Raw genomic sequence first — 22,987 nt, forward strand, 5'->3', positions numbered from 1 at the left:
GCGCGAAACACAACAATACAAGCAACTCAATATAATGTCTTCTCCTCTACATAACCCTCAAACACCAACGCCAGAAAGCAAAGAACACACCCTCTCCTCCCAACCACCGCCAAACTCCACAGTCCTCGACATCGAGCAGCAAGAAAAAGCCGGCTCAAAGGACACCGCCTCATCACCCACGGACTCTGTATTCAAAGGCCTGGCCCTCCTCGACCGCTTCCTCGCGCTATGGATCTTCCTAGCCATGGCCATTGGCATCATCCTCGGGAACTTCGTGCCCAACACCGGTCCAGCACTGCAAAAAGGGAAGTTTGTAGGAGTTTCTGTTCCCATTGGTAAGTCCCAGATTCGGTTGAGAAGGGCGTCTGGCTAATATGATCAGCAATTGGATTACTAGTAATGATGTATCCCATCTTGTGTAAAGTCCGCTACGAAACCCTCCACCGCGTCTTTCGAGACCGCAAGATATGGGTGCAAATCGGCTTTAGTGTCATCGTAAACTGGATCGTCGCACCTTTACTTATGGTACGTCCCCCCAAACCCCAAACCTATCCATACCACATCCCAACACTAACGTCCCCCCAGCTCGCACTTTCCTGGGCCTTCCTCCCCGACAAGCCCGCCCTCCGTGAAGGACTCATCCTCGTTGGTCTCGCCCGCTGCATCGCCATGGTGCTAATCTGGACCAACCTCGCCAACGGCGACAACGAGTACTGCGCCATCCTCGTCGCCATCAACTCAGTGCTACAGATGGTTCTCTTCGCGCCTCTCGCCATCCTCTTCCTGCGCGTCATCAGCGGCGCGAAGGGCGACGACGTGTCCTACGAAGTCGTCGCCCAGTCCGTCGCCGTGTTCCTCGGCATCCCGCTTGGTGCGGCGATACTCACGCGGTTTGCGCTGCGGAAACTCGCTGGCCCGGCGTGGTACGATGGTGTATTCCTGCGCTTCGCGGCGCCATGGTCGCTCATCGGTCTTCTCTTTACGATTCTCGTGCTATTCGCATCCCAGGGGCGCCAGGTGGTCCATCAAATCGTCTCCGTAGTGCGCGTAGCCGCGCCGCTTGTCGTGTATTTTGGCGTCATCTTCTTCGTCACTCTTTTAGTATCGCACAAACTGGGGTTCGGATACAAGTTGGCGGCGACGCAGAGTTTCACGGCGGCGAGCAATAATTTCGAGCTGGCGATTGCAGTGGCGGTTGCGACATATGGGGCGAATAGTGATCAAGCGTTGGCGGCGACGGTTGGGCCGCTGATCGAGGTGCCTGTGCTGTTGGCGTTGGTATATGTAGTTAAGGCTATTGGACGGAGACGTGGGTGGAAGGATTGAGTGAAATGTGTAGTGTTTATTAATTTAGAAGTTACGAGGGAGGGCCCGCCATAGATGTATATATTAGGTTGCTTGATCAGTAACAAAACGGAACAAGTAGTGCGTAAAAGCAAAAATCAATTTACCTCTACTCATCGTAAGCAACTTAGAGAAGAAACACAGAGAAGATCTTCACCGTGGGTAGAATAGAGTAACGAATATCCCGAATCATAATTATCGACAGAAGCGATCCAAATAGTGCCGTGGTACCAACTGTGTTTTACAGTTATACGGTATCGAATCTCTACACCTTCTAGACATTGTTCAAGTCGCTAACGGCATCCATTCTCGCTTAATCTTCAGCCGGCACGCTTTACACATTAGAATAACAAAGTAAAGTACTCTATAAGCCTTCGTGGGGGGGAAGTGCTAATGTAAGCAATAGAGTGAGAAGGTAATGTATTAAGATGTCGAAAGGAAAGTGAGTAAGCAGAGCCCGTACGAGGTATATATATAAGAATAGCATAGAACTAAGCCGAAAGAAGATTACACGTGATTTTAGGGTAATATACTCTCTACCTCTATACCTACCTAATACACGAGTACCTGTAATGACACGAGTATACGGGTACTACGGGAACTACGGTAGAGGTATGTGGTAGTATATATTCGGCTCTTATCTGTCGCAGGGCGACTGCGCAGACTCTGCAGATTATTATAGCAACACCGTAATATTTAGCAGAGTAGACGTAGATAGCTAATCTACAGCTTTTACAACCCACTTTCTAGTACTACGTACTTTATACATCGCAACTGTGTGACATTATCGGTGAAGACCGGGAAGGATCCGCACATGCGAGCAAAGGACCGCTATCTATAAACTCAAGGTCCTAACCCGAATCTCATACCCTAAGTCCTACCCAAACTAAACCCTGAGCATCTTCCCTATATAATTACAGTACCCCGAAAATTCAAAAAGGCACTATACCTTCTTTACAAACCTCTCTCCGAATCCCTCGAACTTAGAATATACTCTCTCTCAAAAAACACTATTTCCAAGAGATGGACTAGCCTCTTTTTATCAGCAACGCGAAAACACAAATCTCCGAGAGTTTCGCTAGGATAGAAATTCCTCGTCACACGGGTTAGAATTCGAATAGAGCGCTTAGAGGAAGATACTATATTATAATGCTTACGAGCTATTCTACTAAGGTAAGTAAGGATTTTGGAGGCTATTAAAAACCTTGACCTTACACCTAAAGAGACGAATAATCTCATCTACTTTAAACAAATTTATATATACGCTCACCTAACTACCTTCCCCATCCTCCTGCTTACACTTACTCCGAGCAAGCTACAGACAGCTCAAGAAAGAACAACAAGTCGAGTACAGAAAAACCTCACTAATCCACTTACAGTGTGTGGAGCGATGTCATTTGGTATACGTAATGGAATCGCCATCAGCTTAATATTATAGGACATCGAAATCCGAGGAAACCACGATTGGGTAGACGATTTAGTGAATACGTCGTCTACTCATCCCATCCCACTAGATTCAACGGGCCGTGTAGCGAGAGAGCAGACGATTTTCAATGCACACCAGATCTGCAGGAGGACCGTCGAAACACGCAGTCGTCGTGTCGAAATCAAAGGAGAGGGCAGGCTTAAGTCCTACAAGACCGCGTCGAATCAAGAAAACGTTGGATGGTTATACTTTGGGCTCCATAGCTGAGCGTGAGCAAGACTCATCGTACAACAGCGCCTGCAAACATTTTTCCAGTCGAAGGTTTCTTTACTTACTACAAACCCCTTTTCAACAAGCGAATAAAAAGAAGTCACAGAATACACACACTCTCCATTCATTTATACTACACACCCCCATCCAAATCTACAACTCATCCTTCCCCTTCCCCTTCTCCCCACCATTCCCACCACTCCCACCCCTCTCACAAACCGCCGGCGTCCCCACATCCATCCTATACATACACTTTTCCTGCTCCACCACCCTCCAAATCTCATCCTTCTCCGCACATGCCAGGACGACAAGCGTCTGCCGATTCGGGCCATTCCAGCAATGCTGGCCATTCTCATAGCTCATCGTGACGCGCTCTCCCTTGCCGACCCCCTTCCCATCAGCTCCGACCTCCTCATCATACACCGCCTTATCGAAGCGTACGAAATTACCCATCCCCGTGCTACCACCCCCTTTCTTGGATTTCTGCTTCGTGTTTTCCATCCAGCAGAGCTCGTATTCGTATTCGCCTGAGTCTTTGGAGATGCAGACGTTTTTGAGGGCGCGGAAGATGTCGTTGGGTCCGTAGTCTTTGGTGAGGTCCGTTTGAGACTCGCCGAGGGTGACACGTTTGGCGTTGAGGTCGTCAGAGACGGATTGGTATGAAGCGCGGGCGTCAGAAACGGCTTTGGATTCTGAGCCGCTGTTGGCGTTGTCGGCGAGGATACCGTTTTCCACGAGCATGATGCGCATGTCGATGATCTTCTGGTGGACCCAGGTGCGAACTCCTTCTGGAAGATATTCCTCGAACTTGTAGACTATTTTCATATTAGCATGAAATGAGTGTTATCAGGTTAGAGAACTTACTAGCTTCAACATCACTCTCCTCCTCCTCCGTCTCCCACTCCTTCCAATTAATCCCCTCACTCTCGGAATCCTCCTTCGAAACAGCTTCCACATCCCTCTCACTAGCATCATCCTCACCGCCCTGTCTATTGGCAGCATAATCCTCCCAAGCCTGCACGGCCCTCTTCACACCCTCATCATTAAAATTCGGATTCCTCTCCTCCTTAAACTTCGCCAAAATGCCCTCAAGCTCCGCAACCTTCTCCTTCAACTTATTCCTCTTCTCCACAACCCCCAACAACGTACTTCTCAACTCCTCAACCCTCGCCTTCGCCAGCCCAGCAAGAACCGTAACCTTAGACACCTTCCCCGTCGTGCTCCCACCCACCACCCTCCCCCGCTCCCGCCTCTCCACATCCTCATACACCTTCTTCAGATCCTGCTCTCTATGTTCCAGAACCCTAATCTCGCTCTCAAGATTGGAAATACTAGTCTCCAGCCCCGCACGCTTCTCCCCCGCATCTTTCAACAACGCATCCTTCCTCTTCAGCGCATTCCGCAGACTCTTCGTCCTGATATCATCCAGCCGTCTCCACTCCTTCCCAATCTCCTTACATTTGTCCTCGCATTTCGTGCCTCCCACACCAGCCCATTCATCGCTCCCATCACAGCAAAGCTCATAATCGCAGACGCCATCGTTGACATACATATGCGGGATATACCCTGGGATGTGCCCTTTATTCTTGCAATAGTACCCAGGCAATGCTAATGATGTATTTTCGGACCCCGCGAGAGGCTGTGGTGGAGAGAGACTCGAGAGGTAAGTACACGCAGCGGTACCAGGTTCGTCTGAACCATCGGGGCAATCGCAGTATTCATCGTTGATCTGGGAAGGCGAGAGGGAGATTTCCGGGTGGGAAATACATGTGAAAGTATCCGCGGACTTGTAGAATTTAGCAACTAAATTTAAAAGTCAATTGATGGTCATTTCATTGTGTGTGCACTCGGGGGGTTTTATAGGACACTTTGTTGGTTTGGGGAAGACTTACAATCTGGTCCTACACCGCGAGGTCGTGATGGTTCTGCGGCGAGAATAGAGGTTGACAAGGTGCCGAGGAGCACCAGTGCTTCTACTCTTTTCATGATTGCGGGTTTGAGAGGAATTGGTGTTGGATTTGAACCGCCAGTGCTCAAAGCTATTGTTGACTTGAAGCTTGGGGAAGATGCCACCGAATCCCCAAGGTGAAACCCGAAGATGACCCGACCCCTTTTGTGTCAGACTCGACCTCGACCGAAGCGAGATATTCCATGACAGAGACACAGGCACAAAAGGCACGAAAAGGTCACAAGCACCAATGCACATTGCAATTAATGCATGGAGTTTTATTATCTTAATCAAGACTTGTGCCGTAGCTCCAAGCTTATACATATCAATATTTACTACCTCCTCCACCTCGAGCATCTCCATCTTGCATCGACGCAGGCCTGCCGAGCCAAATACAAGATAAGGTACAGAGCAAATTGCTGTTTTTCGCCATCATTGCCAAATTCTCCTGCTAACAACGCACAAAATATTCCTCACTTACAGACATGTTTCCAAAGACTCGCTAAAACACCCTTCGGTACGCCAAGCCCATTCCATTCTTTTTTGTAATGCCATGTTTGAAATACAAAGGAGAAATTCGTGTAATACATTATTTGATAATCGCAGCATGAAGCAAACAGATGACAGGGTATATAGGCTTACGTGGTATGCGCAAACAAACATGTAAAAGAAAATTTAAAACATTCCTCCTTCGGATGGAGGTGGTCGTGGAGGGCTATTACCTCTTGGTGCTGTAAAAGCTGTGGTGGTGGGCATAGCTGGACTTGGCTTGGCCGATGCAGCTTGTCTTGCTTTGGCGTTAAGATTTCCACCCTCACTGGAGACCTTTCGTAGCTTTTGTCGGTTGCGAGACTTGGGTTCTCCGTCGTCAGAAAACGTGCTCATCTCTTCGGTAGATTGAGTAGCTTGAGGCATGGGCTGTACTTCCTCATAATCATCCTTCCTTCTGAGTCCAAACATTCCGCGAGGTTGACGGCGTGCAGGATTGACTGGAGGAATGGGCGGGGCACCAATTACAGGCATTCCATTCTGCAAGTTCTGTTGGGAAACTTGTGAAAGATTGATGGTGGTGACTCTCGATGTAGAAGATACAAATTTAGGCTCTGAAATTTGAGACTTGTTCACCGACATTTTGCGGACGGTGGGTACATGAGGTTGTGGCTGGAATGCTGCGACTGTAGGCGTTACTGCTGGAGGCATCCCGGGAGATGGCTGAGCTGGGGTCTGATTGACAGAAAACAAAGCTGTGGGTGACGGTCTGGGAGAAAGTGGTAGACCATAGGGTCCGTCATGGATTTTAATTGGAGCAAGAGTTCGCTGAGATTCAGCATGCTCGTTCGGGATGGGTGCAGGTCGGCTGTTGCTTCGAGATCTTCCACCTGGAGGCATCATAGGAGACGGTATAGGTGAAGGTCCAGACGGCAGACCACCAGGAGACCTTGGAGCCATAGGAATAGCAGGAAGTTGAAGATCGTTGTAGTGTGCCTGGTCATTGGAGGCTGCTCCATCTCTGGCCAAGTCATCTCTATACCTGCCATTGCGGCTCTTGGATCGATTTTGAGAGTTATCAGACCCTGATCGATCGCGGGAAGGCCGTGATGAAGGGGAGGAGTCAGATCGGCTGGATGGGCCACTGTTTTGGCTCTCCATCGTACCGTTTCGAGATGGACGTGTCATGACTTGTGGAGGTCTCTCCTTGCTTGGGGTTCGTTGGCGAGGTCGTGCACCTGGTGGTCCGCGGTGATTCATGTTACCGGGTTGAGGAGATCGGTTTTCAGGTCTCCATTGGGGGTTGTGGCCCTCTCTACCTTGTCCTTGGTGCCGAATAGCCGTCTGACGTTCGCGATCATGCTGAGCATCTCTTCGTGCTTGCCGAAATGACCTGTTCTCGGGAGGGGGATTGGGTCTTCGAACTTGGCCACCATTGACAGGATGATCCTCATAATTTCGATGGATCTCAGAGTCAAACTCTGCGTGGTTTGGCGAAGGCGAGCTGGTGATCGTTGCACTACCAAGTCCCAGCATTTTCATAGCCTTTAGCTGTGGTGGCTCTTTGCTTCTTACGACCAAAGAACCTCGGCTGGATTTGGACTTCAGAAGACCTAAAGGGTTGGACTTCGAAGGAAGATCTGGGAGTGGACTTGCTGATCTGCTATCAGCCTCGACAAAGCTCTTCATGTTCTCCTGCACACGCCTGCGTCGCTCGGCGAGCTCGTTTTTGAAGTCAAGCCTCTCTTTTTGAGTCTCGGTGCTTCCGTCTCGTGTATGATGTGATTCCAATTCCCTCTCCCATGCTGATTTCACACCGTCATTTCGCTTCTCTACGTTGGGCGAACGGACAGCTAGAGGAGATGGAAGTGCATCCAGATCTTTTGGCTCTTTTGGTAGCTCAGCACTGCTTTGACTGGTGTAATAATCTCGGTCCCAGCCATCATCGCCATCCCATGGATTACTCTGACTGTAGTAATCTTGTGGCAATGGCTGATTTATTTCGGTGGGAAAACGAGAAGTCAATGCACCAGAAGAGGCACCGCCATAGACGGAAGAGGTATTGCTATCACTTCTCAGGTGTTGTCGGACCATACCACTCAGACCAGTGGTACCAGATGTGGGCCCGAGAGTTGGAGAGTCCGCTGGGAGGTTCAAAGAAGGCTTATTGAAGTCGGGCGTGAGTAAGCCATCACCACTTCGCGGGGAGTCTAAACTACCATCCTTGGGTACAACGGAGGACTCTGCTATCTTCTGACGGTTGGCAGGATGCTGCGACTCAGGTGGTCTTTCAAGATTGACATTCTGGTCCTGGAAGTTCATCTTGCTAAGATCCAATGCGCTTCCCTGGGATCTCAATGGCTGGTCTTCTGTGGTCGGCATATCCACATCTTCTGGTGATGTCAAGAAGATACCTTTGACCGCATTATTCTCCGGGACAGTAGTTGGTTGAGTTTCAGAGACGCGCTGAGGATGAAAGTGTCGATTTGCTGATGAGTTCGACCCTGATCGACCAGACCCAGAAGATGCAAAGGTAGCATTCGAATTGGCACGGCTTCTCCCTCCTTGTGGCCGCGGGATGAAGACGTCTGGAGGTGAATGTTTCCTAAGTGGTGGAGTTTCCCGTCCTTGCTGCATTTGGACTTGGCGTTGAGAATATTTGTGCTCGTCATATGGCTCAGAAGGTCGCGAGAATGCTCCTGTAGCTGTAGCTTTTCCGCGGTCATTTGGTCGCACTGGCAGGAGAACCGTCTCACCCTGTCCGGGAGGTGGACTGAGAGGAGGTGATGATATACCGTAGGCTTTCGAATCTGGTGGGTTGGCTGGCTTGACCGCAAAGTCGAACCCATTAAGACCTGTATTGCTTTGGACTGGGCTGGTTGGTCGCAAATTAGGCATACTTTGCTTTGATAGGACCTGCCTGTCCCATCTATCAGATGGGAAGCTACCAGTTGGTGAGTTCATAGGTGGCGTCCTTGTTCCAATATTTCGTTGCCTGCTCAAGGTATCGATCCTGTTCATAGCAGAATGCTGCTGCTCATGCAAATGCTGATCGAGACCCGTTTCATAGAGTCGACGAGTTTTCGTTGTGGATCGTTCCAAATTTCCATTGATAGATCCATTCGGCGTGATTGGGGTATGGTCGCCTTTCAAGGATGGTGTTCTCTGAGAGGTAACAGAAGTTGCGGCTGTAGAGATTCTGACATTTCCATGTGCTGACGACGTAGTCGAGGAGGTTTCCCGGTTGCGGTTGTAGCCAGACAGTGGTGGAGATGGAGGGCGTGATGATTGCTGCGCTGCTTCACTTTCCTCTCGTGCCACTCGCTCTCGCTCCTTTTCCCGTTCTCGCAGTTTTTGAAATGCGGACTGGCTCACATCATGATCGTAAACTGCTCTCCCAGGCATATTGCCCCCTTCTCCCAGACTTTTCGTGGATGCGGATGAATTTGCAGGAAGTTTGTATATCTTTTGCCGACCGCCAAACAGATTGTTTCCTTCTCCTGGTTTAGCTCGACTCATTATACTTCCGCTGTGCACCGAGTCATCATCTGCTACACTTCCAGTTAATGTACTGTAGGAATCGTTTCTCTCTCGATCCGCAAAAGGGGGTCTGATTGATCCATTGATAGATGCTACTTCAGCAATATCTGATAATCCATACGGCCTCTGAAAGTCAAACTCGTTGAATTTTGTGCCTTGCTTAGGAAATAAAACGCTGTCGTCACTTGCTTTGCCAATCTTTGAATTTGGATCGTCTTGCTCTCGTAACATTGAAAATCGGGCTGAGAGGCCACTCATCAAAAGACTTGTTCGGAAGTCATCCGTCGGCGGTAAGGCGTTGGCAACATCGAATTCCGGTTCTGGCATAGGTTCCGGCTCCTGCTTCTTCGACCTACCAAACGTTCGAGACTTCTTCGTATGGAGTGTTGGTACTTCTGACTCAGTCGACCCTGTTGCTTGCCCTTCCGGCGCATCCTTCGCCTTCTTCTGTTTCCTGAATCGATTCATGTTGACTACTGCAACTCAGTGTGCCACTATTCCAAAAAGCTATTAGCCACCACGAGCTGATTTGACGATCTTACGGTATGCACTAACATTAACAATTGTGAATACCAAAGAAATTTGTGAGCAAGCTCACGAGGTCAATGTGGTTTTCTCCAGCTTGCTTTTGTCGAGTTTCGGACGCGTTATAGATCGCTAGCTGTGAAATGAAGAACGAGTGAACCTTGCAAACGTCGAGATTAAAAAGGCGGAGATGGAGTCTAAAAAAATGCAAGCATTAGCCATGACCAGACGAGTGACAAGTTATGCCGATAATTGTAGGGACTCCACGTACTAAGCAGACAAACAGATGTTGTATCTCAGCTCGGCACCGCCTATCGCGAGAACGATCCGTTTCGTAAATCGATTGATCGAATGCAAAATCCAAAAGTCGATTCTGAAATGCAGTAGCTCTGTAGGGATGGACGGAAGTCTTGCTTCAGATGAAGATGCGATTGTGTCGGGCTCGTTTCGGTATCCCTGGAGTATCGGTACGTGCTCTCTCCGCAGAAGCTTTTTTTCTCGGCCGAGGATTGGCAACGTTCGAAGATGTTTGTTTTTGCTGATTTGAGGATCGTCGAAAGAGCTGGAACCATGAATGAAGACGTTACGAGACTCAGGTAGGTCGGTTCGAGAATTTGCAGAAAGAATGGGTGGCTGGTGGTGATATCTCGAGCGGAAAGCTGCAGACGCTCAGTGACACTTCGCGGAGATTCGTGGTACGATGCATGAAATTGAACACGGAGCTCGGGAGACGACGACGACGGTGAAGTAATAGACAAGTAAGGAGCGTGTTGGGCGAAGATCGTTGCCCGTTGGTTTACGCAGACATTCGTATGGGACGAATGTTTCGCAGGAAGAGACCTGTGGCGGTGGAGGAAGATTGTTTTGGTTATCAATCTTGAGGAAGAGAGAAGGAGGGCAGAGGATGGATGTCGATGAGAAGCAAGCCCAAGGCACGCGTGAAGGAGTGGACTCGCTCGAAGATTGGCTCAAGATTGGGCAGAAAGTGAGCAAAGTGACAGGCACAGACAGGCACAGACAAGGGGCCGGGGCCTGCAGCTCTAAACCCTGGAAGAGGGGACCCGACGCCGACCGGGGGGATGGGATGGAAGCTGGAGGCAGCCAGTGGGAGAGGCAGACGGCGTGGGCGCCAGGTGGGCCCGAAGAAATCCAGGAGAAGTCTGGCGGCCGTGCTTCTTTGGCCTTGCATTAGGTTCAGGGGAGCCGACGGCGGCATTTGACAGACAAACGACTTCTCTAATTCTCATCGTCTGCGTCGACTCTGCGTCGATTCTGCGATCATGAACTAGAATGGAGCATCAGGAGTTACACAACATTTGCAACATACTTCCGCCGACCAGCAGTCACCAGCTGAGGGTGTTGTCATCTATTTCCTGCCTCTTCTTGAGTAAGGAGTCGAAGAGGGCACCAGTGGGAGTTTTTATCGGCAGCAAGAATCATTCCGCTGCAGTGCGATATTGTTGTTGGTGTTCCCCCATGATCCGGCTGTTGACTGCAGAACCGGCACTCTGTGTGGTCTATTTTGCCAGTTGTCTGATGTGTATCATGTTGGATACCGCTGACGGCAGTGAGGATAACCACCAACAAGAACCTTCAGCTCTTTCCTCCAGCAATAGATCAACCGCCGCTTACATTGCATACCGATTACAACTGGCGACCGCAAACGCGTGGATAAGATACGGGACGACCACTCGTACCACGCTCGACGGGTAATCCGCAGTACAAACGAATTGACTTAGGAGTTGATTACTCGTAAATCGTATCCGTCAAAAATACAAACATCGCCACTTCTTCGATCGCACCTCGCCGACTACCATCCATTCCATGATTTCACCTGAATGTTGGTGTTCCAGATTTTTGCTGAACCTCCATGAGGTAGCTTCCATATGGCTCAGCAGCAATGCGAGGACCTCATAACCGTCCTGTACGATCCTCCCAGGCGCATCTATATCGACGTCACTAATGATGCGTTAAGGATACAGATTAATGGTCGATTAAATTAATCCCGATCATATAGTCCTATACATTGGGTCATGACAAACCGAACTTTCGCTTGACCCCAATTTTCATTCTAATGTCTCGCTCTAGAACCACCACGTCGATGACTTTTTATACTAGCGGAGATCAAATCCAGTTTCAATTCTATTTGACTTTCGCACGAAATTTGTGTGTTGTTCCAATTTCTTTCGACTCTTAAAACTCGACGCTATTCATATCTGCCGACACGTTATCGGTCAGGATGGAACCAGGTCTAGCCTCTGAATAAGGTCAACGATGTGTGTGGGGAGCACATGGCGGAGGAGTTTCAAGATATTCTGATACAAAAAGAAAGTATACTTTTCCACCCAACATTCACAATTGTCACCCCTCACCCCTCTCTTCACCCACCCCTTCCCCTCATCTACGAGCTCCCTCCGCAACTGCAATCGGTTATTCACATCCTCATGGAACACCTCTACCAAAGTTTGAAAACACGAAAAAGGTTGCACCCTCTTCGCAAGAGTGACAAGAAAAAGGGGGCAAGCCAGGAAAAACCCAGCGGTTCGCTACCCGCAAGGGTGGGACAGCGGCTTGATCCTGGTCCTCCACGCCGGATGGAACCCGCATGGTCGCTGATTGGGTTGGTGGCAACGGCATTGCACGCTTGTACCTGGCGTTAAACCAAAATCTCCCGTTTGCCTTTGGCCGATTTTCTCCACAGAGATGATGAAATGAATCTTGGAGCATTTCAGCTGCACGACACAGGAATTGCAAGTGGCAAAGGCTGATAGAGAGGTTTTGCAGATTTTGGGATCACCGTTTAACTTCCTATTATGGTTTAGCGCAATAGTTTCATGTAATTTATGCTTTCTCTCTTTCGGAGCTCCGATAGAACTTTATAATCCCAAAATCGCGTTTGGGACTATATAGTCCCATGGGATTAGAATGGGATTGAGAAAGTCTGTCCTAATTAGGAACTTATTCAGGTCGAAACACTCTCTTACGCACTAAATTACGAACCGAGTCCCAAAAGCTGCAAAACCTCTTATTTTGAAAATAGTAACAATTATATAACTCGTAATCATGCAATCATAATCCCATAAGTTGCAAAACCTCCCTGATGGAGTATTTATTAGATGCGAGAAATCGTTTCAGCATTTCGGTCAATGTCTTGGATTCGGTTCGGACAGAGGTCTGGAAGCTCAATGTCTCATTTCCGTACCGTGTCTTGTGGGTTTTCGGGTCGTTGGTAAGTGTCTAACGGTAATTGAAAGATCAGTTCCGCGAGACCATTGGAAACGACGGGATCGGTATTGGAGGCTTGCCATCTCGAGGTAGTGAGCAGGCAGGTAAGCACCAATTGCACAAAGCTACACCTTCAACTCAACCTCACGAAATACCAATGTTCCCCTTCACCAATTCCAACCTTCTTCTTTCTCCCACTTATCTGCACATATCTAATCTCACAGATTCCCATCCCTCATCAAACTAACCAACAAGCGTTGCCAAGCCTTACACTTAAATCAACCCACACTCCAGCGGCAGCTCAAACCCTAAAATCTCTAGCACACATGTCTAATCTGGCTGTCAAATATAGTGTCAAACTATATTTCATCGTCATCTTAAATCTTAATTAGTCTGGGGTTTGGGAGACGCGTGGGAGTGACGCGTTTGTTTGTGTTTGTATTTTGTATTTTGTATTTTGTGTAGGTTGGATGGGATGAACGGATATATCTCCGTTGGTATGATCGTCGAGTTGTGGCGGGGAGTGGAGGTGGTGAGATTGATTTTTCATGCTGAAGATGCATGTGCTGGCTTTCGTACTTCATTTCACCTCTAACACTTTGAATTTCCACATTTCAAAATCCTTTCTATTCTAAACATTACATTTCGCACACAACCCTCCTGATATCTTCCTCTGCCATCTCATCCCCAGAAACTTCCCAAATCCCGCACATCAAGATCCCGCCGTTCAGATCCAACCTAGAGTACCATCCCACCAAGATCTTCGGTACCATCGGAGATTAACCTCCCTTTCCAAACCGCCACATCCAACACATTACCAGAAAACGTCACAAAAAAAATCCAAAAGAGAAGTGCGCACGTCCAAACAAACGGACGAGAAGCGCGTTTTTGGGAGAGAGATGTGAGGTTTGTGCATGGGGAGGTGGGGATGTGTTGTTGGGATTGCATGCGAGGGGGGAGGGTATAGGGAATGCCATGTGTTCGCTACCGTGACGGCATGGTGGATGGGATACGCTCACCCGTACAAACTGAAGCTTTAAGCTATATGATACATGTAAGTGACTATCGTGCGACATTTGGATCCACGGTGAGAATGGTTCGAAGGATTTCTATTGTTGAAATAGGTGAATTAGTGCACAGAGGGAAGTTGGGGGTTGCAATTCGGGTAGGTATCTGTCATACTGACATTCAAATCATGTGGTGAGATGCGGTGCTTTTGGGGAGAGTGAGGATTTATCGGTACTGCTTCTGTTGAACACACTCCAGATGTGCGGTATGCTTTCTAGATGGATGTCCATTTCATTCTCTTCTGTATAGCTAAGGTATTCATATATCCTTTCACAAACCACCATTCCGCTTCTGTTCCTATGCCATCCCGCACCCCACCTCCACACAAACTCGCCTCGACGCAAAAAGGATCTAAAAACAGAATCTCGGTAGTGCGATTCTTCAACGTGGTCAGCAGGGTATGCTAGATCTGCCTGAATACGCAGTGCGATGCAGGTTGTTGGAATTCGAACGATGCTGCAGGAACGTGGTGTTGTTCTTTGGGATGTTGCGTGAGATGGTGAGGGGGATGTTGTGTGGAGGTGATTTTGGGTGAGAAGCTCACGGTAAACAAAAAATTAAATTAACACATCAACAATCCTTTCCAAATAACCCATCTCTCCCCAATCTCTCCCCTCATCCCATCCCGTCCCCCACCAACCGAGAAGGATCCCACATACCACCTCACACATCTAATCCACGTGCATGACGCACGTATATCTCGTAGGAAGATGGTGGGGTAGAGGTAGATAAGCTGGTCGGCCACGTTTGACGATGAAGGAAGCGGCGTGAGGGATGGGCGAGTAGGTTGTTGAAGGGAAGACTGGAGGTGGGATTTGAGGTTTATTGATATACGTGATGTTGTTGGTGGTGTGCGAAAAACGGAGGAGGCGGTGGGAGAGGTGATTTGGGGAATTGTTTTTGTTATGGATGGTTGATTTGTGAAGAGCATGAAAGACTGTGAGGTTATTATTTTTTGTGTTCAATGTAGGTCTTCATTTTGGAATTCAGCGTATGTTGATAAATAGCATTATGAATGAAAGTATTCCTAGGTTAATCCCATGGTAACAACGACCGTAACAATTTCGCATCTTAACAGAAGAATAGTCTTGACATTGTGTGGTTCGAAAAGCTCAATTTTTTCTTTTCTACTTTATAATTGGACTTTTCGTACGCAGTTATGAAGCCCTTCGTGAAACTGGAATTTAAAGAACCGTTCTAGTATCGTGAGATTATCTGCATACCAGACATTAAGTTCAAGTATATCCGGGTCTTTGCAGGACACGGATTATGCAATGTCACCCAGCTTTACTTTTAGAATAAGTCCTCTAGGTATTGATCACAAGATATGTAAAAATACCTTTCGGATAATTAACACAAATCTAGATAATGTGGATTTTAAAATTCCATGGTAGGGACTCATGGATTTTTTTTTCGAAAGGAGCCCCTCAGGATGTTTGTTTCGATCAATGTACTAAATGAGTCGATTTGAGAACTTCGCCATACTCGACGTTATCCGTCTCGCTCCTCTTCCAAATTGAAACTTGCGCTTGCATGGTTTCATAAGTGGTTTTGGTAGTGTAGAATCTCATTAGTATACCCTTTATAATATCAAAAAGTCGAAAAGGCCAGGACTGAAGGAGAATCTAGACAGTACTGGCTGTGCAAGTAAAGTTTATCGTCATGAGAGGTTTTGCCGTTTCTGTAAAGAGAGGAGATAAATGCAAAGTTATTGCAAATGATCTTATACTCTCTACAACCAAAACCGCAGACATGCTACGGCTCTAAATTGGAGCCATTTTCTCTGTATTTATAGTGAAAAACGGCAAAGGATAGCTCGAACGTATTCATGTATTATATAACAGCTGGCTGTAATGCTAGGGACGAAATTGCTTTAGAGCAGTGCTATAGTGTAAAGAGTTTATATACTAAATTCTTCCAAATTTCGTCCCCTGTGAAAATAAATAGTCGTGTCTATCTTCGTTAAGAACTACACATAATAAACTGGAATTTAACTCTAAAGGTAAAGTCAGTCCCATCAACTGCGAGAAAAGCTACCGCAAAAGATATTTTCTGTTACTGGTCGAAGCTTCTTGAATATCATGATTTGATTAAGTACATCCCTCGCTTGTGAGTTTTTGCTTAACGGGCATTCTGAACAGCGTTTGATGGGAGGTAGAAGCTCTGGTGTTTTCTTTTGTGTATGAGCCCATTTGATGTTTGAATAATGGATTTGCGAGAAATGTTAGATATAATGCCGTGACATTGCGTCGAAGGGATTTGAAATTGTGATGTAACGGTATAGTTGCAAAGTATTTGATGTTATAATCAGAAGACTGTGTAAACCCTGATATGAGAGTATAATTGTCAAGTTTTATTATAGAATGAAAGGAAGACTAGATAGGTAGTAAAGATTAATTTCTTGAAAAGAATTAGCAGCCTAAGGTTATCCTTACTACATGTTGCGATGAATAGGTAATTGTTTTATCTTGTGATACTTCGAATATACTCTTAAACTACTCTTTGGAACATGTAAATCTGCCGGCAAGGTGTGTGTTCTTGAATTTTCTTTTCTAGTAACTTTTGTAGAATAGGAGGAGAAAATTATATAGATTCAGTATTGTACTATTAGTACAATTCTACCTTTTGCAAGTTCTATACAGAAACATTCCTGAAAAGTATTCGAGGCTGCGTTATAGAATAGAGGCCAATTATAATACTATGAGAAGTAAATTTCTTCGCTAACCAGTATCTGCAACTCCTTTACTTTTGTATTTGATTCAGGATTCTACTCGAGATATTTTCCAGGAAATAAAAATGAAAACCGATAGTCAGGAGAGTATAACCCCTCTGGGATGAAAATAGCATGCAGGTTGTGGCAGCTGAAGAGATACAATTTGATACGTTAGGTAAGTTCTCACATCCAAACACAAAAGCGTTACAAGCGCGAATGGACACTCTTCAATTACAATAATGTGAGAAAACGACATTCCAGTACAAGGGATTAATCAGATGGGGTTGTGTTTACTACAAGAGACGACATGGGATATTTAATTGAACATAAATAATCGTGGCTGTTTGGGTAGGAAACGTCCTATTGTCAGGAGGAAGCTTATCAAACTTGCAGCACATTGGTGGAAGCTGTCATATTCTGCCATTATCACAAAAATATACAGAACCTAAACCGGCCCCTCAATGCTCAAGATCTGGAATCGCTATTAATATGGAAGAGACATGATCTTCTTAACGGGCGTTTGAGGCTTGGGAGCGCAAGTACACTTGCATAGGTAGGTAAGTGCCGGCCCACCAAAGACGGGAGTCCGCAAGGGCATGAAAAATGTTCTGAGTTGTTTCTGAGATAAGTTGCTGTGATAGATGAAAACCTTTCATTCAATTCGATGCAAAATCCATCAGATTCGGTTTGAAACTGTATTATATATCTAGGCCAGTCAACTTGTATAACAAATCGCAAAGTGATGTGTAAAGAATGAGGTAGGAAGCTCACATGACGCTATTCCTAATACAGGGGGGCTAAGCGATTCGAAGACTTTCGAACAGGGTCAACGACATTTTCTAAGGCGGGGATCTGATTACCAGCTTTGAACGCGACTTTACAACATCCGCACCGCGTCATTAAAGACTCCCCGGATGCTACATGACCTGCTCTACGGTCATCGTTGAATCTTGGGGACGTCGGGTAAAAGTCAATCCCTGGTCAAAGTAGCTCTACAGAGCTCTGCAACCATCATGGCACCCATCAACAATTCTGCCAAAGCTCTTCAGCAAAATCGACCACGGCCCGCCGTTCCAAAGGCAATTGTACCTGCCATCCCACTGACATATGTGCAAAAGAGACAAAAGCAACAAGCAGCTCGAGCTAAGATTGAGCGGGAGGAAGCGCCGCCGGCTTCACCAATTGTCGCGGAGTCACCCGCACCTACATCACCTATCTCTGAGACGGTGGTTGTGAACGGGTCATCAACTTTGGAAAAAGACGAACCCACCCAGGCAGAACAGACCGAAGAGAACGAGTCGGAACCAGAGGCACAAGCTGAAGCAGTGCCAGAGCCAGAACCAGAAGTAGAGGCACAGCCGGAGCTAGACACATCTGTTGAGTCTGCTGGCTCTGTCGCAGAAGAAGTTGTAGAATCCACCGACACCCCAGCGGTCGATGAAGAGCCTCCAGGTATGCAAACGGAATCTTACCCACGGTGGTTTTCTACGTGAATGAAACTGACAACACCACAGCAGATACCCAGGAAACCCCACGATCTGCTCCCTCTGAAGCTCTGTCATCTACCTCTCGATCTACATACCAACTACCACCGCCGTTTGTTCCATCCACGAATTCGCAGTACCCAAACATGGGCCCCGAGGCACATAATCTTCCTCATCCGCCTACTTTCAATGGTCCTCATCATCCAATGCATCATGCGCACCCGAGTGCTGGAAGTCTGAGGTTTGGAGGATATCCAGAATCGAACAATTCGTCGCCAGCACCTCCACCATCAGCGGGCAACCTTCCGCCTTACCCATTTCCCCAACACGCACATCACAATGTTGGTCGCCATGGTCCGCACCAGTCCAATGGAGGCATGTCCAATGGATACTCTCCGATGGGCCCTCCACCGCCACCAGGATATCATTACCCTCGTCCAGATGGTATGATGAACCATGGCCCTAGCGCCGATAACTATGCTCGCCGTCAAATGGGTCATTTTGCCCCTCCTGAAGGATATTCCCCCTCGGCGACTCCAATGGGCCCTGAAAATTATCGATATCCACCTTTTGACCCTTCGACACCACATAGCTTTCACGGCTCCCAGTCTTCTGCGCCCAACGAGCACGACAATGGCTCGGCTTTCTACCACCAATACAGCAACTCGACTGCCGTTGTTAACGGCTCCAATGGCCACATCAATGAAGTTCAGGTGTTTCAACAGCCTCGCCATAAGTCTCGTCATGCACCTCAAGCCGGCCCTCCTATTTCAAGCGGATTTCACCCAGCACACATGGCTCCTCCGCCTCCTATGCCAGAGGAACGCTATGATGGTCTGGTACAATATTTACAGAACCAGTTTGCTGATCCCGCGTTTGCCGATTATACACTTGAGCTTCGATATTCGGACGACCGTGCGCCTGCAGTACGTATTCCTGGCCACAACATCATATTCGCACGCAGCCCTACCCTAAAGTCTCTTATGGTATCCCAACAAAAAGAGGCCAATGGTGATGCCATATCTGCCAAAACACTCTTCATAGAGTCTGACGATCGCTTCCTCCGATCAGATGCATTCTGGTTGGCTATGCAGCGACTATATGGCGGACCTCTTCTGGATCTTAATCATATCTCTGCTCTCAATGGAGCGCCTAGTACCCAAACCAATTCGCCGGCGTTAGAGACCTTTTCAGACAGATTTGATCTTGCCTTGGGTTACGCTGCTGCTGGTCATATCCTTCAAATTCCACCAGCAGTCAATCGCGGCATTGAGATCGCTGCGCAATCTATCTGTTGGAACACTCTTGAGAGGGCTTTCGATTTCGCTCTCGATGGTGGTCTCGACTGTTCCTGGACTCTCCAACCTGCAGCTGAGCAAGGTCGCTCCCCTAGTACATATGGCCCGACAGTTAATCTACTTCTCCAGTCCGCACTGAACTGGACCATCACAAACTTTCCTCCAACTTTTGAGCTGGATAAGTCCGTTGGAGACTTTACCCATAATCGCCGCTTGCCTGAAGTTCCACCTGACGATCGACCAAAGACCCACAACCCTCGCCTTAGCAGTATCAAATTCGGTGACCACGCATCGGATGAGAGTCCTAGATATACTACGAATGGCGACGAAAATACCATTCTGTCAAAGCTCCTCCTCAACTTGCCCTACTTTCTACTGAAATATGTGTTGGAATCGTCAAGATTGGGGAACGTACAAGGTTGGGCTACCTCGGCTCTGAGGCAAAAAACCATGCGAGCTGTTGTAAATGAAAGGGAAATGCGTAGACTGAAAGTCAAGAGTAACCTCAATGTTGCCAATTCAGAACGCAAAAAGAACCATGAGAGCTGGGAAGCGGTGGCATGGATCGAATCCATCGAGCCACCGGCTAGCCCCGAGGGCAGTCCTACCATTGCTCGAAGTTTCAACGACTACCTCGAGCCAAAGACTGCAAACTGAGAGACATGCCAGATGGACAACTACGAGGCTTGGGAAGCACTGGCCCACAGAGAGGCATATAGCATTCTATGAATCTTTTTACGATGAGCCAACGAGCATATTGTGTTTTTAGCAAAAAATGACTCTTTACCTCTATATACATAGGCTACTGAGCGGAGCGGGGGTTTGGGGATGGGATGGGCAAAAGTAGAACGGCATGTTTTCTGGCTTACATATCTGATACCGCAGGAAAAATAGTGGCCCTCGTGGAAAGCGAAAAAAGTGGATTTTTCAAAATGAGAGAAAAGTGCATAGCGTGAGATGATTGATTATCTCGTCGTTTTGATAGAGTAATCTAGTATAGTGCTAGCTGAATGAGTACCCTGTGTTGGCAGTTGGGGAGCGTGATGGGAAAGAATGGGCATGGAGCGAGGTGCTAGATGACGAGTTTTTATAATAAGACACGTACTTTCGATGAATGGAAAGCTTGTTAATACGTTTTGTGCTGAGAGTTTTAGTTGTACGGTGAGCGGTTGAATGAGATTGGGTTGATTTGGTGGTGGTTGGCGTAGGGTAGGTGATATAGGTATGATATAAAAGCAAATTACGTCTCGAAAGTATTTGTCTGGGCGTCTGTGATGGGCACAATATCTGCTCAGGTAAGGTATGTTGGGAGCTGCTTGGCTGATATACTGAGAGTGCAAAATTGTTTGTGTCAGGTCCTCGTAAATCTACATATAAACTCCCATCATCAAAGAACATCCCTCCCCAATAAACATCCTCCCAATACACCACTTCCCACCCAATTCCGTACCAGCGAACTCAAAAAGCCACGTATATCAACTAATAACCTCGTAATAAAAGACTTGTGAACCTGTTGGCGGGTTGTAGGTGATTTCATCGTGGGTATTTATCCATATTACCGTTCCCGCTCGGTAGATTTTTGATTTGTGATTGGAGGGTGAGGGATGGGTCATGGGACTTTTGGTGATTGACGGGAAGAGGGGAGGGAATGGGTATAAAAGGATGGGGTTTGGGATTGGGGTTGGGGATTGTTTTGGGTGGTTGGTGAGGAGAGAAGAATTTTATTGATATACTTGATTTGCACTGATACTTGAACACGACGATCGAGATATTGGACTGGGTGTCGGACGATTGGTACGAGTAAATTCGCTGTTTCGATTGGCTATATTTGAAGGATTTCTTGAATTCCTGAAATCTACCATCGAAACCGCCCAAATACTCGAACTATTAGCGCCAGAATTCGCGTTCTGGACCACCCTTTTTACCGAGAAGAGGTACACGCATCCCTCATCAAAATGCGCATCGCAACACCCATATTCCTCCTCTCCCTCACAACTGCCGTGTTAGCAGTTCCTCGACCTCTGCCTTATTGGATGAATAACTATCCTCGTAAGCCTCCCCCGTTTCCTCCTCATCTGCCCTGTACAGGGCAACCATGATCTCAGCGTGTTGACTGGTATGCAATGATAGAGATGGGTAGTACTTCTATTTTCACGAATGGAGATGGCGGGTTATTCTCTGTCGAGGGCTGGATGAAGATGAAGGAGATGGTTGCGAGGGCTGTTGGAAGGGAGGAGGTTGTTGAGGAGGAGTTGTAGTTTGGTTTGATGAAACAAGTTGGAGTATTCGTCACCAATAGTTGCTTTTGGCCCACTGGGAGGTGTGGAAGTCGAGTTGTTGAGATGGTAGAGGGCTTGCATTGGGACGGACCGAGCCGGTGGTGGTAAGGCTCTCATACGACTGTTCAGCTACCGCCACATGAGACGGGAATGAATGAACGAAATCGCTTTAATTCGAGTTACTGCTGATATAAGAATATGCCCAATCCTGTATCACCCTGCTATGCCCGCTGGACCAACGCCTCGCTAAATGATATTTTCAGATTTTCCAACTCCGGAGACTCGATTCATGTAGTCTTCTTGGGAAGAGAGAATCCTCTAGTCATGAAATCGCCACCTTTGTGTGCTTGTGCGCTGTATCCCCCACTTGAAAACAACGACTTCAGATTATCATTAAGACCTAGTTTGCGCCTCTTGTTGCGTTCCTCTTGCTCATCCAACACTTTGGCTGTAAGAGATGCTGTTGCAGCATTCTTAATGCCATTTGATGTGACATTTGGGGTCGACGCACCACTGCTGGATTTGACCTTATCATTACCAACCAGTTTGTACTTCGTCTTTGGATTTGAGGTTGGTTCGTTCGCGGAGGATGTTTCGGTTGGTTCTGCAGCTTCGGCGTTCTTCTTTCTCTTCTTTGCGCCGGGTGCTTTTTTCAACGAATGAGTGAGCCCTGACTCCTTCAACTTAGCCATTCTCGCTGCCAGCCTCGAGATATCTTCTTTCGCCAGAGGCAATATGGTGATGACATCGTCGCTCTTGTATGGTTCGTTACATTCCACGCAAGTATCTCCAGCTACTTCCCGAATCGCCACATCTGAAAATGCATGCCCACAGGGAACGAGGTAAACAGATTTCGTAGTCGGACCAAGCTCTTTGCTGGTGATTGGACAGATCTTCTTCTCTTCCTCTTTGCCTTCCTTTACGACTGTGAATTTGACTTCGACAATGTCTCGTAGCCCTTTGACTCGGCCTTGCAACACCTCCTCTTTCTCCTTGATCACTGGGGCCGGTACATCATCATCTTTTGGGAGCAGCTGCTCAAGTATGGCATCCTTATTGTATAATGTGCCTGCGCAGTCGGAGACGATAGGCGCAACGAGGGGTCGATTCGAGAGGGGGCAATAGGTCCACGCGTGCCCTTGAGCTTCTTGCTCTTTGGCTTTGAATTCCGATGTATTCAATGCTCGTGCTGCATTTTTGACCAGCTCTCTTCGCGTCGGGATGCTACCACCATCATTACCCATGACTGCTGTTAATGCCGATAAATATTGAACGTGTTTGCAACAGATTTAGTGTTGTATCGAAGATCGAGATCGTTCCTCAAAAGGTTGTTCGATAAGCCTATCGGAAGTACGCTAGGCTCCGTCGGCTCCAATCC

General features: G+C 47.5%; 6 protein-coding genes across 6 annotated transcripts; 3 read left to right on the forward strand and 3 right to left on the reverse strand.

Annotated features, from left to right (window-relative positions):
- Window positions 1-34: 34 nt before the first annotated feature.
- On the forward strand, window positions 35-1,326 carry GLAREA_00204 (uncharacterized protein; the record flags this gene model as incomplete). Its single annotated transcript, XM_008084964.1, has 3 exons — window positions 35-335; window positions 383-525; window positions 586-1,326. 3 exons carry the CDS (start codon window positions 35-37, stop codon window positions 1,324-1,326), a joined length of 1,185 nt encoding a protein of 394 aa, XP_008083155.1.
- A 1,867-nt stretch (window positions 1,327-3,193) lies between these two features.
- On the reverse strand, window positions 3,194-5,026 carry GLAREA_00205 (Mannose 6-phosphate receptor; the record flags this gene model as incomplete). The annotated part of the gene is made up of 3 exons (XM_008084965.1): window positions 3,194-3,855; window positions 3,905-4,843; window positions 4,933-5,026. 3 exons carry the CDS (start codon window positions 5,024-5,026, stop codon window positions 3,194-3,196), a joined length of 1,695 nt encoding a protein of 564 aa, XP_008083156.1.
- Window positions 5,027-5,663: 637 nt separating this feature from the next.
- Window positions 5,664-9,485, reverse strand: GLAREA_00206 (uncharacterized protein; the record flags this gene model as incomplete). Its single annotated transcript, XM_008084966.1, has 1 exon — window positions 5,664-9,485. One exon carries the CDS (start codon window positions 9,483-9,485, stop codon window positions 5,664-5,666), a length of 3,822 nt encoding a protein of 1,273 aa, XP_008083157.1.
- A 582-nt stretch (window positions 9,486-10,067) lies between these two features.
- On the forward strand, window positions 10,068-10,734 carry GLAREA_00207 (uncharacterized protein; the record flags this gene model as incomplete). Its single annotated transcript, XM_008084967.1, has 2 exons — window positions 10,068-10,138; window positions 10,302-10,734. The coding sequence occupies 2 exons, from the start codon at window positions 10,068-10,070 to the stop codon at window positions 10,732-10,734; spliced, it is 504 nt and encodes a 167-aa protein (XP_008083158.1).
- A 6,827-nt stretch (window positions 10,735-17,561) lies between these two features.
- Window positions 17,562-19,987, forward strand: GLAREA_00208 (uncharacterized protein; the record flags this gene model as incomplete). Its single annotated transcript, XM_008084968.1, has 2 exons — window positions 17,562-18,000; window positions 18,063-19,987. The coding sequence occupies 2 exons, from the start codon at window positions 17,562-17,564 to the stop codon at window positions 19,985-19,987; spliced, it is 2,364 nt and encodes a 787-aa protein (XP_008083159.1).
- A 1,909-nt stretch (window positions 19,988-21,896) lies between these two features.
- Window positions 21,897-22,853, reverse strand: GLAREA_00209 (uncharacterized protein; the record flags this gene model as incomplete). Its single annotated transcript, XM_008084969.1, has 1 exon — window positions 21,897-22,853. One exon carries the CDS (start codon window positions 22,851-22,853, stop codon window positions 21,897-21,899), a length of 957 nt encoding a protein of 318 aa, XP_008083160.1.
- Window positions 22,854-22,987: the final 134 nt, after the last annotated feature.

This window comes from Glarea lozoyensis (genome assembly GCF_000409485.1).
Source record: "Glarea lozoyensis ATCC 20868 chromosome Unknown GLAREA3, whole genome shotgun sequence".
Classification (NCBI taxonomy): Eukaryota; Fungi; Ascomycota; class Leotiomycetes; order Helotiales; family Helotiaceae; genus Glarea; species Glarea lozoyensis.